This window comes from Hylobates moloch, unplaced genomic scaffold, assembly GCF_009828535.3.
Source record: "Hylobates moloch isolate HMO894 unplaced genomic scaffold, HMol_V3 SCAFFOLD_3, whole genome shotgun sequence".
Lineage (NCBI taxonomy): Eukaryota > Metazoa > Chordata > Mammalia > Primates > Hylobatidae > Hylobates > Hylobates moloch.
This window is the reverse complement of record NW_026652278.1, coordinates 15452571-15468428: the sequence shown is the minus strand read 5'-3', so window position 1 is coordinate 15468428 and position 15858 is coordinate 15452571. Positions and strand designations below refer to the sequence as shown.

Genomic DNA, 15858 nt, shown 5'->3' with positions numbered 1-15858 from the left:
AAACTGATCATCACAGTAATCACTATGGCATTTGGCAGTGATCAAAGTGGGTTTTTTGTTGTTGTTGTTTGTTTCTCTTTCTTAAACATATATATTCTTTTGGAACAAGAATACCTAAGGAGGAAAAACTGTTCAGAGTAAAAAGTGTACAGTGCTTGCAAAGATTAAAAAAAAAACCCTACATAAGAACAAAGATCTATTAAAACTGGTTAATAGTGCTTTTATAAGACAATGCAAACTAAATTCCTGGTTCTAGGATTTTAAATCGTTCAATGAGAAGTCACATAACAACAAGCTCTTTGGAGGGCATTTAAAAATAAGTATTTTTAAGTATTTTAGAGTATTATTACACCTTCCATAATATCTCTTTCCAAACCCCATTACTGCTGGAATTATAAAGCAAAGTCCATTTTGGCCTACACCTTGACTCATTTTGTATTTAAGAAGTGAATTCAAATTAAATGTGAAATCCAGGAGGTGTGCCACCTGGCTGGGAGGAGGGAAGAGGAGGAAGAGGGAAGGGGCAGGACAGGAGTAACTTTCTCAAACACCAGTCAACTCCTTATTGTGTATGGGAAATAAGTATAACTTCAAACTATCACAGAATAACCGACATTAACTATTTTCAAAGGAGTGTGTCCTACTGATCTTAACCGAGTGGGCTCTAGAGACTTGGGGCTTCACGGCTGGGCGCGGTGGCTCATGCCTGTAATCACAGCACTTTGGGAGGCCACGACGGGTGGATCACGAGGTCAGGAGATCGAGACCATCCTGGCTAACACGGTGAAACCCCGTCTATGAGCCAGGAGTGGTGGCGGGTGCCTGTAGTCCCAGCTACTCGGGAGGCTGAGGCAAGAGAATGGCGTGAACCCGGGAGGCAGAGCTTGCTGTGAGCTGAAAAAAAAAAGAAAAGAAAAAGAGAGAGAGAGAGACTTGGGGCTTCACTTTCATGACAAAGGTATATACTGAGAACTGTGATATAATATAATGTAACAAAAATCTTCAGCGAGTCTAAAAGGAGGAAAAGAGAAACACCCCATGTATTTCATCGATAATGAAGCATAGAATAACATCCTAAAAGCAACTGTATTTATTGGACTTTAACCATGGTAACTTTCTCAGCACTTTACATGTTAACTCACTTAATCCTTGTAACAATCCTATGACCTGAGTGCTCTATTTATCTTCATTTACAGATGAGGAAATGGGCACAGAGGTGGTAAGGCGCTTATCCAAGGTAACAGTTAGTAAGTGGCCGAGTTAGGATGCAAGGGAGGCAGCCCCACTCCACAGTCCAAACTCTTTAGTCATAAACTCTACTTCTTCCACAGAGCCGCTCTAAACTGTCAGTTCTACTGTGAGCTCACTGTTGGCTGGTTTCAGTGAGTCCAGGGCAATTTCATGAGGCTTCTTCCAATCAGAAATGATTCAGAAAAGTCTTAGATTTAGTCTAAAAGAGACAGAATAATGGCTGAAATGCAACAGGTTTGGAAATAACTGTGCTCTTGGTTTTCTTTTTGCCCCTCCTGCTTCACTCTGACCCTCCCTGCACCCCAGGACACTGACCTCTGGAGAGTGTATCACCCGGGCTTGCCCACTGGCTTATTATGTTCTGCCACTGGGAGGCACCTCCAAGAGGTTGGAGCACTGACAGCATTGGAGGCAGGGTATTTACTCCCCTTCCCCGAGCCCCATCCCACCACTGCTCCCCTCCCTCCCTGCTGGGCTGCAGTAGCAGCTCTACCTACAGCTGCAGCTGCAGATAAGCACACAGTGCTGGTCCCTGGTGCTGTACTATTCCTTCTTGATGTCCTTAACCCTGCAGATACCTCTCCACTAAACTTTCCTCAGTTCTTCATTTTGAGTGTGTCATTTGTTTCCTATTAGGTTCTTAACTGATACATGAATATAAAATAAATGCCATAAACCATTCACTTAATAATGTAAAATAATTAAGGACAAAGGTTTGTTCTATTTCTCTATTAAAAAGAAAGAAAGAAAGAACCAAAGAAAAATAATTATTCATGAATTACCTGTACTTGCCTTTTCCCTTCAATTTCTGGCTTATGCTCCATAACTACTTATTTTAACTTTTTTTTTTTTTCAAAATATGCATAGCCTCTTCTTACTTTGTAAATGATAATTTACTGCTAGCCTCCCCCCACCCACCCTGCCTACACATACACACACACACAAACTCCTGGCCTTCGTGTAACAATATGCTTTTCCAATTCACAGAGCTAGAGTACTTGTGTTCAAAATTATTTTCCACTTAGGATTGCATTTTTAAAGATTCATTGCTCCTGCAGTATCTAAAATGGTATAATTACTTCAAGTGACTTGGATTTGAATAATACCACCTCATATTTACATTTTGCCTTACAATTTATAACACATTTTCACAAACTGAATTTCTCTGAACATGTTTCCAAAGGAACAGTAATCAATAAAATCTTATACCATAAAATCTCATACAATCAGAATCCCATCTGATCAATCTCACCTCTGACACTCCCTCTCTCCTAGAGACCTGCTGGTGCACTCCCACTATCATCCCAGTTGTCTCCTAATCCACCTGTGTTTACTCACCTCTCTCACCGGGACTCATTGACAGTCCGTTATCTCTTGGACATTCTACCATTTTTATTTTGCCAATCTCTAAACCCTACCAAGCAGCCCTTGCTGACTTTGTTACCTTGACTCACTCACATTCTTTAACCTGAAACACAACTCCCACCACCAATACTCATTGCTTCTTTGACGAAGGCCACCAACAAACTATTTTCACTAAAATCACCTCATTCTTTAACCTCTCAGCTCCATGTGATACCAAATGGCTGCTCCTTCTTTTTGAGACTCACTCTTCTTGCTATCTGGTAGCCTAACTTTTGTCCTATATTTCCAATCACTCCTTTTCCTTGTTATCTTCCTCTTCACCCTTAGGTGGGAAACATTGGATATTTCTTAAGGTTGTTTTCAGGCCTTTTCTGCTCTACCTTGAAGATTTCCTATTCTGCCACCACCAACTACCATCCCTATATGGATGGAGGAGTAGTAAATCTCTTCAATCACCAATCTCTTTACCCTTTATAATATCATGCTTACAAATGTCTAATCAAAATCTTGAATTGAATATCCTACCTGTCCCTGAAAGACCAATCATGTCTTTTAGAACAGTTCTGTCTGGTTTTCTTCCTTCTCATACCACCAATCTCCTGCGCACTGAAGGTGAAGCCTCAGAGACACCCTTCACTCCAGTCTTCAGCTTACATGCCTCACAAATAAACTGCCATGTTCTCACCATTCAGCCTCTGCCACAGAACTCTCATCATTTACTCCCTGCTCATTTTTACTGCTACCTTTCTGACCATAAGACCGAACTGCCTTCTGTTGACACTACTGCAACAGCCTCTTCACAGTCTCTGCCCATCCCTCCTTGTCCAATCCAGCCTATGCATACTGAATATGGCATTCTCAAGCTCAAGTCTAACCTCATTATTCATCTGTCAAAAAACGTTTGACCTCCAACCTCCTCCTGAATAATGACAAAATTTCTTAGACTGGCTTTCAAAGTCCACTGGATTTTATCCAATTTACCTTTCCAGGCTTATTGCCCATCCCCTAAAGCCAAGGAACAATCTACTTCACTGCTCTAAATTTCATATTTAAGAAACAGAAATGCTACCATCTATTTCATAGAATTAAAAGAGGGTTAAAAGAAATGAGTATGAAAATGGTTTGTTTGACAAAGTGCTTTTCAAACATACGGTATAAAAGTTTGCTTCTGTGTATCTATCTTACCCCTGGATCCCCTCCCTTTCTACTGCAAGCCACTTAAAGGAAGGAACCATATCTCCTTCCTCTTTTCATTCCTTGCATCTGACACAGTGCCAGCATGAAAGATTCCTAACAAAAGTATGCTGAATACATTAATAACCAGTACTTAATAAAAATGTGTAAAAACTGGGGTGAGTTGACTGAGTATATCTATGGTAGGGCAATATAAGTTCCACCAACAAGATACCAAGTCCCCAAAGAGTGGAAGAAATAATTTTCCTGAATAAGAAAGATTATTTATATCTATATCTGATGATACATTAGTGGAGTGTTTTTCAGTTCTTTTTAAGATAGGAAGAATTATTCTCATATTTAAGTCAATAGGAATTAAAGCACATTTTCAAACTGAATCAGAATCAATTCAATTAGCAAGTTTATCCAGTATACCAACTACGTCTACCAGGATAGGTATTTGACACAACACAGATTAATTAGAGGTTTTTCTGGTAAATCCTGAAAACATTTATTCCACAGAGGTTACATGTTGAAGTTTTTTTTTTTTAATGTTCTTTAATAATCCTCTTTCCAAAGCTCTAAAAAAGTTAAGTGCCCAAAGAGATTCCACTAGAGAGATTTCATTGGAATCTTCAGCACATTCCAATTACGTTTATTATACATGCAAATAAGCCTTAAGAGGCAAGACGAAACTCAATATTTTTTCTTTCTTTTTAGAAAAAAGCAAAAAACTCAGTATCAAATCAAATTAATGATATTATAGATGAAAAGACTACATTGTCTCCTGGGACTAGGCATGTACATCAAAACCTGGATGACAAAATAGAACCTGATACATAAATGTCTATGGGGATTAACAGTAATTTACTTATTAATATTCTCATGGGGTATCTTTTATGAGCTCTCAGAGGCAGGACAATTAAAAACTGTGGTCAGTGACACCAAAGATCATGGACAGCAAATTCAGACCTAGCTGCTTTTCCATAATGAATAATAATGAATATGTTGTGGGTGAAAGTCCTAGAACTTGAGGATTTAAAGACATCAATGAAATTAAGGCTTGGTTTGACTATTATAATAGTCAATCAAATCTAACTTACACATTTCTCCTGGTAAAGAACAGAAATAGTGGCTCATGCCTGTAATTTCAGCACTCTGAAAGGAGGCAGGCGGATCACTTGAGGTCAGGAGTTCGAGACCAGCCTGGTCAACATGGTGAAACCCTGTCTCTACTAAAAAATACAAAACTTAGCCAGATGTGGTGGCATGTGCCTATAATCCCAGCTACTCGGGAGGCTGGGGCAGGAGGATTGCCTGAACCTGGGAGACGGAGGGTGCAGTGAGCTGAGATCACGCCACTGCACTCCAGCCTGGGCAACAGAGTGAGACTCTGTCTCAAAAAAAAAAAAAAAAAAAGAATAGAATAGAAATAATTATTTCAAAGACAGTCAAACAACCCACAAATTTCAACATAAAGCCTATGGATTCCAAAAGTTCTCCATTCCTTTAAAACTAAGCTTCTCACTCTTTTTTTCTCTTTAATATCCCTAATACATAAGAATAAATCCAACAAGCATATAATTTGACATCTCAAGTTAAAAACTCAGATGAATTTTTGCATTTTACTAATATAATCATGTGTCTCTTGATATAAAATGAATATTTTCTCCCTAGATCTTTAGGAAATTTGTCACTTTGGGAAGCTGTGTTGTGTTTGGCCTGTTACCCTGAGTAGACCCTTGCCCGCCACCTGCTACGTATCCATTAATCATCATCATCGTGCGTGTGTGTGTGTGTGTAATCAAGTCCTGTTCATTTTAGCAGCAAGACAGTGGGCAGGAGTGATGACAGCAAGGCATCCGCAGGGCCAAACCCAGCACAGGCTCTGCCTGTCTACGTGATCAAGACAGACCCAGTGGTCTTGATCAAGCTTTTCCTGCAAGGAGAGAGTGTAAGGATAATCTGGAGAGATGTGACTCTTCCATGAGGGTGCAAGCAAGGCATGCCTGGTCCCTGTGAACCAGGTGAAAAAAGACAGAAGGCCCACAACACCCTGGCCAAAAGCATCCCAAGCTGGCTCTGTGTGGGCCTATGACAAAGCTATGTTATGGAGAAGTCACGGTGTCCTCTGGTTACCAGGAAGGCCTCAGGTGTTTAAGAACAGCCTGCAATGAAGCCCCTGGCCAGCAAGCACCCACTTTCCTAGCCCTAGCCATCTCTGCAGAGCCTTCAAGGAGGGACATCAAGGCAGCCAGACTTCCAGGGGCCCCCCAGTTGGGTGATGCAAGCCACAGGCTCCTACACTTGCTTCTTAGAAGCAACTGCTGGCGTGACTGGGGGATTTTCACTACTCTGCAACCCAGGCTGACAAACCCAGCCTTAATACATTCTTGGCAGTCAAGAGTTTGTTTCAGTGGGGCTATTAAATTATAAAATTTTTGCCAGAAAAGAATATATTGTTTTGTGTAAAATACAATTTCCAGGGCCATCCCCCAACAGATGAAAACAATGATCTTATTAGAAACTGTACATTATCCTATACAACTTTCAGTCAGCTTTTAAAAATGTTTCTGCATGAAGAAAAAAATAAAACTATTCAAAGAATAGTTAAAACCGGTACCCGCTGATTTAAAGAGTGCACCTCTAATACACATTAATATCTGCAAATTTCTTATGCCACAATAATTTCACTATTGTCCTGCTTCTATAAGTTACATCATTAAAATGTCTCACTACAAAAAGTTTTTGTTCGGAATCTAAAATCACACTTAGAAATGCAGTTTTTCTGAGTTCATGTGCATCTCTTCCGATTCCGGCATTATTACATATGTAACAGCAATGGCACTGTTCTCTGAGTTTTCCTAAAATAGTATTTTCATCACATCAGTTTATGGAAAACTCTTCATACATTCTATAGAATTAGATGCAAATTCTTCATTCTGGTATGCTAAATTCACACTAATAAGGTCACATCTTCTCTACTACTTCTAACCCTTAATAGTTTTAGGCAGGCTAGGTCCCTGAGAACCACTTCATACATTCATTTTTACCTCTCTACCTTTTCTCATTTATCTTTACCTCTCTGTCTTCACAGATCTATCCTTCGAGACTTTTAGTTCTACCTTTTCTGTAATGCCTAGACTGCCTAACCTTACCTATCTAATCTATAATTTTTATCTCTATCAGCACTTACCAACTGTACCACCCAGGACAGTTATTTACAACTAGGACAATTAATTACACATTCTATATCTACCTGCTTATACTTTTAAAGACAGAGACTTTGCTTTGTGCATCCTTTGTATCACAGTATCAACATAACCCTCACAGAGAAAGAACAGCAATAATACATATAACCAAGGAAAAGCAAAAATTTCCATCCCTTATCAAATTCAAAAATAAACATCTGAATCTTAGAATGTCACCCTAATATACACTGTCCAGTAGTCTAAAGATGGGAGGCACAAAGAATTGCCATTATTAGATCTTATCCATCTCTGTAAGTACAAGAGATATTATTCCATAAAATGACGTGATGACAGTCTAACAATATTTAACATTCAAGTTTTGGTTATGTATTTTTTTCTGTTAAGTGAAGAATATTTATTTTTTAAAACCAGGATGACAAAACATTAAAAATACAATGAATATCATTTCTGATATACTAAAGAACCTTGAATTCAGAGACTACTAGAGTAGAATCTTATACTTTTGATGAAAAACAAAGAGGGCACCTCCTCTGACATAGAAATAAAAGAGCCAACCTCCGAATCTTGGTTGGAAGAGAGACACTAGTGCCTGTGTGAACTTCCTAAGGCAAGTGCCCTTTTCCCAAAGGGGACTGAAATGTTCTGAGGAGTTTTCAATAAGCAGCCTTTATCTTTCTTACTATCATAGTCTGAACTGCCTTCTTTAACAATCTAATTTGAGCTCAGCCATCTGAGTTTATGAAATTGTCACCGTGCCTTAATGGAAAGCCACAGCTTAGATATCTACCCTGCAATATCCTTATTAGTACTATGAAAGAATTTCTGAACATAAGACTTTATATCAATATTTACCATAATAGCTTTGCCTTATAAATTTTCTACTTAATACAGAGAACACTTTTACTTAATTTCAATGTGGTTTTAGTTTTATCTCACCAAAGATTATTGCTGAACATATGTCTTGAAAGATACTAGAAAAACTATCAAGCTTATTACTTCCTGCCAAATGTATGTCCTTTATCAGTTGGTGAAAACCAGAGGCTTCTAAATTCTACTTTTTTTTTTTTTTTTTAAGTTGAGAAGATATTATTACTTGGAAAAAAATTCCACCTAATTTATTTAAAGCAATTGTTAAGTATTCTCTAGATGCTGTATATTAAGATCCCAGCAAGGACAATTGTTTCTGGATGCACCGTGTGTAAAACACTACCCTCAGCACTTTTTATACGAGACATTATTTAATCTGTCCTACACCAAGGTTATTATCTCCATTTTACCGTTGGAAAAAAGAGGTGTAGAGAGGTTAAGTAAGGCCACACGGCTAACAGAGACTCAAACGCAGACCTGACTCCTAAATCTGAACTCTTAATACTTATCCTATACTCCCTTCAGAATATCCTATTATTAGTATTTCAATGTTTTCATGTTATACTGTAAAACCTTTCACTGAAAGAAGTGAATCAAATGTACTTTCTGACTCAAATATTAAATTATGTTCAGTGTGATTTTCATTTTTAATTATCTGCAGCATTTAATTTCTTTGAAGATAAAAAGTCTCTATGAAACAAATGCATTGTATACTTCTAGTAAACAAAATATGTGATTAACTGGAACACCCCCATTCCCATACCAGGCTCTGTAACAAAGAGTTCATTATACTTCATGCAGAACTGCTGCTGCAGCGCACTCACTAATTGGCTCCTTGGTAGCCTAAAGTAGCAAACATACTTCCTCAGGAACCTACCAGTCAGGGAATGACATAGAATATAGCTCCATGACTCCAACTAGAAAAGAAATGGTAAAATTACTAAGCTGTTAATAAACAGCTAATGATATAATAGTATTTTGTCACTTTTTATAAATTGTCCCTTCAAAACTTATCTAATAATTTTCAAAAAGAGCTTTATTGCCATTTACCAAAACAGGGTTGTCTATCTACTCATGCCCCAAATTACAAAATGATGTTCCATGGTCAAGATCAAGCTCAAAGTTCTCCCCATTGAAGAAGCACTTCCCAATTTCCAGTAGACTGAACTGCTCCTTTCGTCTGCCTTTCCACAGTAAACTCCATGTACTTCTGTTTAACACAGCTTATTCTGCTTTGATTACAGGTTATTTCTTACATATCCCTCTCCATAGCTGGTGTGGCTAGGACTGTCATCCCTCATACCTCCCTAGCCCTAGCAGAGCTTTACACACAACATTTGTGAAACATTTTTTTCTTAATAGCAATTTGAATTAAGGTATACTCTAAGAAGGCCAAGCTGATTCAACTAATTGCTTTTTAAGTGGTATCAGTACTTTTAGCCAAGATTTCTAAGCTTAAATATATAAAATACATAAAGATATTTTATTTGGTATATATAAGATTTTAATATTTATAAGTATTACATAGCAATATATTATATTTAATATATCATGTCAAAGAGCAAGAATTAATCCTTAAAATATAAGTTCAAAGAGACAAATGTCAAATGTCTGGATCCTAATAGTCTTAGAAACCAGTTACATGCAGGTAAGAAAAATCACTTCATAGTTAATTAGTATCACCAGCAGCTATTTAAAACACCTCAGCTACAAGGTAACAGTACCACCATAAATTAAATATACAGGAACGCTACCTGTATTTCAAAAGTTAAAGCATTATTGTCATGGGAAATAAGTAATCACAGATGATGTGATCATAGTGGCCCAACTGGAAATGTTCTAAGCATAGAAGCCTGGAAAAGTAGTGTCCACAGAAGTGAGGGCTAATTATGTAAGAAATAGAAGTTATCCTCTTAGTGAGAAACTAACAAAAAGTGTTCAACAGAGACAAGCTTTGGTCAAGCCAAAACCACCGGAAAGAAATATATTTAGTAATGTCAATGCTAAGGTGAAAGAAACACTTTAAATGCATACATCCACAACTAGTTACTGAAATTTCCACTCTTGTGTTCAAAGAAGCCAAAGTGTTTCAGTGCTGAAAAACAAACTTTCAAAAGCTGCTACTGTTTTCATGCTAACTTGCTAGTCTCAAACAATTCAAAACACCTAATTCCTAGTCTCTAAAAAAAAATCCAAAATAAACAATATAGCATCTCATTAAAAAAACAAAAAGAAAAAATTCAAACCTTTCTATCAAGACTACAATCCCAAGTTTGATTCAAAGACTATAGACCTGACATTGTTGTACTAAATTAAATGGGTTTTAAAATGCTACATTTCATTAAACTTAAGACACCAGCTGAAAACATATCATTGGAATAGTTTTTATTGTCTCTTCTCCCTTACCAGTCCCCCCAATGCCCCCCTACCCAAAAGCTGAATGGGTAAGTCCCATAATGGGTAAATATTTCTCAAAGATGTTCCCTTCTTCTCCCTCCTCACTGCCAAATGACCTCCATCAACTCTCACTAAAACAATTATATTAACTTCCTAACTAGTTTCCCTGTCTCAAGTCCTTCTTCCCTTTCCCATCCTCTGTCCTCAACAGCTACTTCACGATAGAAGACATTAATTCAATCATATCACAAACCAACTTAAACATTTTCATGGTTCCCCAGTGTCTATACAATGTCCAACCCTTAATATGAAATTCAGACCTAATATTTACACACCTTTTTCTACGAGCACAAAGAGCAGGATTTATATCTCAACAGTATGATTTCCTTATATACAGCAAATATTCCAAAAATAATAATGAAAATATCATTTGATTTTCAGAGCTGAAATTCAGAAAAAAATCATCCTGATGGGCTAGAGTAGCACCACTGAGACAGCAGGTAACAGAATGAACCAGGAGCCTCGCAAGGGCCTTCTTTATATTCTTAACCTTTAGAGTATAACATGTTCTTAATAAATGTTTGCTGAATGTGAGAATTTTCTGAGCCAAAACTCAAGATTCATACTTCAGCAATTTCAAATTTACACAGGAAATAACTGGACCAAATATTTGAAGTTGAGAATATAAAATCTCAGACTTGAAGGTAGCATAGGGGCATGACTCGAGGAACCTGGGCATAACATGTAAAAACCAAACTGGTGCCAGGGCCACATCTCCTCACTGGCCTAGATCCTGACTGTTTTAAAGTAGACAAGGAAAGCAAGGTTAATTTGCAATAGGCAATTTTAGCCAATAAGCCACAGGTAAAAAATAAACTGAAAATAAATGTTTAAGACAATTTGGAATCATACAACTGATGTGTTTCCAATGCATTTTTCTCAAAATATACATGTTCATTAATGGCAATTAGCAAAGATTATTAATCTACATGTAACAACAATTAAAAATAATTCTCTCAAATGCTACTTTAAAAGTTAAACCAAAAACCTTACATACTGATTTACAAAAGTCATTGCACTGGGGTCACTGGAATACAATCTTAATACTTTCCTATCAGAAACCTCAAGAGGGCTTACTTGCTGTATCTTATATTTGATCATATCATAACAACCTGTTCTCTTTAACTATTGGACTCGCTATGTGTTATCCTGTGTCCAGTGCCCAAGAGCTCGTTAATTACCTAAACTATATCTCCATAGGTCTTGTTAATTACCCATCTCCTGTCTCAGAGGACCTTGTTAATAACTTGTAGTCTCTCTAAAGAGGTCCTAACAACACATTAAAATTAAAGATGCTTTTCTTTTAGCACCTGTCAAGTGCTGTAAATTGAGAAATTTTCACATCAGTTTATTAGCCTATGGTAGTTTTTGTGAATTTTTTTGGCCTGTTTTCTTCTCTCTCAGAATCTTGCTATATCTCACTCTCTCTCTCAAGAAAAAAAAAAAAAACAGCAAAGTTTGTCTTTTTTGTTACAGAGCTTTTTTTGTTTTCAATTTTGAAGACTATAAATATCAATTTGCATTAGTGAGTTAGCACAAGGATGGTATGGCTGGTATCTGCAAATTAACCCACTGGGAGATGAACCAATTAATGAGAGCTATTATAATGAGTATTAGGATGACAAAGGGTAAAAAAGTTTCAAGAAGTGTCTGGGGAGTTAAATGTAAAAGTTCTAGTTAGTATTAAGGGAACTAATCACGTTGCATATTTCGTGTTCATAGTCATTGTTTCATTGGATACATTCTGTAAATCTCTGGGCACTAATGGATTAATGGGTCTAAAAATCATCTGAAAAGTTTTTGTCTTCTGTCTCATAAATGAAGGCACAAATTTTCAAGTGTGCAAAAGATTTATAGCCTACCATGAATAACAGGCAAATTATCTTTAATACTAGACAAATATGGCCAAAAAGTAAATATTGCTATTAAAACAAATCCTTTGCATATTAAGGTTTATGATGCCAATGACTGAACTTTAAACTCATTCAGGAAAAAAAAGTCCATTGGGACATTATAAAAATGAAGGTTTAAAAACTATCAATAGGCTCTTTATGATCATTTATTTACTATATTTTTTAAAAATCAAAATGTAAATTCTACAGTGAACAGTCTTTGACCTTTAATGAACATGTTATACAATTTCATAAAAATGGCTACATGCTTATAAACTTATGGTGATTTGTGAAAATTAGAAACACACTTAAATATACATTCTAGGTAACCAATGTTTTTGTATCTCCTAAGGAAGTATGACACAAGCACAGACAGGAATTGACTCATTAAGGAAGGAAAGAAGGAAGAGAGGGGGAGAATCAGGTAGACCTGACCTCAGAAGTGGAAGGCACACTGCCATGAAAAACCACTGAAACATTACAAGTCTGGATTTTAGATACTATTTCTGTATCATCCTAAAAAATAAACTATTTGGCGTGAGATCATCTGCTAAAAAGGAGGCAGGCTCTTCCACCAAACATTAAAAATGGAAATACATGCTTTTGTAAAAACAATTAATACTAGAAATAATATTATAGAAGATACCATTTAGTTATCCTAGAGTAGCTAAGAATTTGCTACATGGCATTCACAACTACTACACTAGAGCAGAAAATAATGGAGTGAAAGCATGTTCTTTGCATGAGTCACAAATAGAAGGACGGTCCCCAAACAAAATTCTCTGGTAAAAACATCTCCCATTAAATTATTACTCTCAGAACAGCTGCCCCTCTAACATCAAACAACAGAAACTCATCGCACAGAGTAGTCGGCTTATACTGATTTTTAAAAAAAAAATTCAGAATAAGACATACATAAGCAATTTTCTCTAACAGAGAGAAAATCTTATTCTCTCAAGCAGAATTCCTTTCAGTAGGTGGAGTTCTGTGGTCCTGAACTTTTTCAAGGAACTTACACCTCCTTCAAAGAATACACATCATGGAATTTCTCCTCAATTTACTATGGGTAGCACACAAATAGAAGCATATTTTTAAGTGTCATTTGTTACTACTGACTCTCAGGTTTTACTGCAATCCTGAGAAACAATTCATCCATAGATGCCATAAATATTTAATAGACTTTTCTGCCTGGTCTTCAATGCTCACTATAATTTAGGGTGTGTGTGCGTACGTGCGTGTGTGTGTGTGTGTGTGCATGTGTTTAACCTATTCAGCCATATCTTTTACTCCTTTCCACCATATCTCTGTTTTAGCCAAGCTAACTTCCTTACTGTACCCTCTACCTTAGTTAAGGACCTGCAAGCAGAGCTAATATGACTAAGTTGTCTAAATTAAGTATGCATTTGCCAGCACAATTCCTGATCTCCATTCACAATGAATACTTACCGAAAGCTTAGGAAATAAAGTAGTCCCATCCCCTTATCTGTGGTTTTGCTTTCCACGGTTTCAGTTACCCACCATGGTCCAAAAATATTAAATGGAAAATTCCAGAAATAATTCCTGAGTTTTAATTTGCATGTCCTTCTGAGTAGCCTCATGAAATGGTAGGCCATCCAATTCTGTCCTGCCTGGGATGTGAATCATCCCTTTGTTCAGTGTATCCACACTGTCTACACTGCCTGCCCATTAGTTACTTAGTAGCCATCTCGGCTATCAGGTTGCCTATTGCAGTCTTACAGTGCTTGTGTTTGAGTAGCCCTTATTTTACTCAATAATGGCCCCAATGTGCAAGAGGAGTGATGCTGGCATATTGTTGTAATTGTTCTATTTCATTATTATTGTTACTCTCTTACTGTGCCTAATTTATGAACTAAACTTTATCACAGGTATATATGTATAGAAAAAGAAATAGGATATATAGGGTTCGGAACTGTGCCTGGTTTCAGGAATCCACTGGGGGGTCTTGGAACGTATCCCCGTAGATTAGGGGGACCACTGTAGGTGACATAATGTAGATCAGCAATTTTTAAACCTGATAGTCAATGGGAAGTTATTAAAATGTTGCTTTTCATTTCAGGGCCCACTCACTAAAAATTCTAATTCAGTCAGAGGGGAGGCCCAACAAATTGTAGCTAAAAAAAAAAAATCTCCAGGAGCCCTTGATGATCAGCACTGAGGTCATGCACAAATCTAGGTGCTGTGGTGCACCCAAGAAAGAAGATTCTGCACAACTGTTACGAAGCTTACACAGCTTAATATAAGACCTAGGTACAATAAACATTGTATAGTAATTACTTCTTCTGTATCAGCAGAAATCCAAAAGGAAACACGAGGTTATTACTCAAAAAAGAACACTCAGAGATGAGCTGAGAGTGCACCCCACAATTGAGCCCGGGAATGAAGACGGCATGGCTTACAAGGACCTCAGTGTAGGGACATGCAGTAAGGAAATTAACTTACCTAGAACAGGTTGGTGAGGAACAGTAAAAGAAAACTTGGAAGGTTAAGAAAAGCCTAAAATACAACAAGCCTTAGAATGTTAGAAAGAGGAGTTTCGATTTGGTGTTGCAAACCAGTGGTTCTTAAACTTTTTTGACTAGGGCTTTCTTAAACACGACAAAAGGTACTATAGCCCATGTGCCCTCCTTAGTAGGATAAATAATGCTAAGTGCTGTAATAAATATATATATATATATAAATCTCAGTAACTTATATCCTGTGAAATTATCATTTGGACAAGGGCCACTTGGCTATTCCTCGTCAGGTGGGCCTTCCACTTGCATGCAGAGACCCAGGCTGCTCCTACTTACAGCTCTGCCCATCTCAAAGATCCTCTCCATTCAGCTACTGCAGGGGTCAGCAAAGTATTTCTGTAAAGCCCAAACAATAAATAGTTTTAGCTTTGTGGGCCATATGGTCTCTGTCACAACTACTCAACGCTACCACTGTACACAATAATGACCACAATGCGGCTGTGTTCGAACAAAACTTTACAAAAACTGGCAGCAAGCCAGACTTGGCCTCCAAGCTTAGTTTGCCAATCCCTGGTCCAGGATATGGAGGAAGAGGCAAAATGGAGGATTGTGTTAAGAGGACATTCCATGGGCCAGACCTGAAAGTAGTATACATCTCTTCCATGAACTCTTAAATAAGCCAGAACTTGCTATGTCCTAGTTAAAAAAAAAAAAAAAGAAAAGAAATAAACATAATTGGCTTGGTGAAGACACACACCCATCATTTCCACTTTAAAGTGAAAAACAGTCTGGTGGTAACATTATTTACAATTTATTATTTGTGATATTATTTATATTAAAAGATAATTTGTTGTGAACAAATTAAAAATGATATAACAAACATTCAGGCATATTTGTTTTTGGCAAATGATATACTGCTGATAAAAAGAAGGATTACTTCGCAAATTGTGGGATAAACCACATGATAAATTAGTTGACAATTTATTTGATAAAGCATGAAAAAAATTAGTTGATACTGATGATGCTAAACAACCAGTGACTTACAATTAAAAAACAAGACTAGTAGCAATTTTAAAATACAAACAACTTAGTACCAGTAATAAACTGAGAAAACATTCTCCTGAAGATTACAAGAACTCCAACTCTACTTACTGTATATGTGTCGTA

General features: G+C 37.0%; 1 protein-coding gene across 5 annotated transcripts in view; it reads right to left on the bottom strand.

The window, feature by feature from the left end:
- Nucleotides 1-15858, bottom strand: part of RAB11FIP2 (RAB11 family interacting protein 2) — a 51874-nt gene that overhangs the window by 23916 nt on the left and 12100 nt on the right. For 3 of the 5 annotated variants that reach the window (XR_009212694.1, XM_032176692.2, XM_058435972.1), the window contains one exon: nucleotides 15028-15087. The exons of the other annotated variants lie outside the window; for them this stretch is intronic. Coding sequence is in view for 2 of the 3 variants with exons in the window: in XM_032176692.2 (XP_032032583.1) it covers nucleotides 15028-15087 (60 nt within the window). In the remaining variant the exon portion in view is untranslated. The remainder of the gene's footprint in view (nucleotides 1-15027; nucleotides 15088-15858) is intronic. 5 annotated transcript variants of the gene reach the window in all.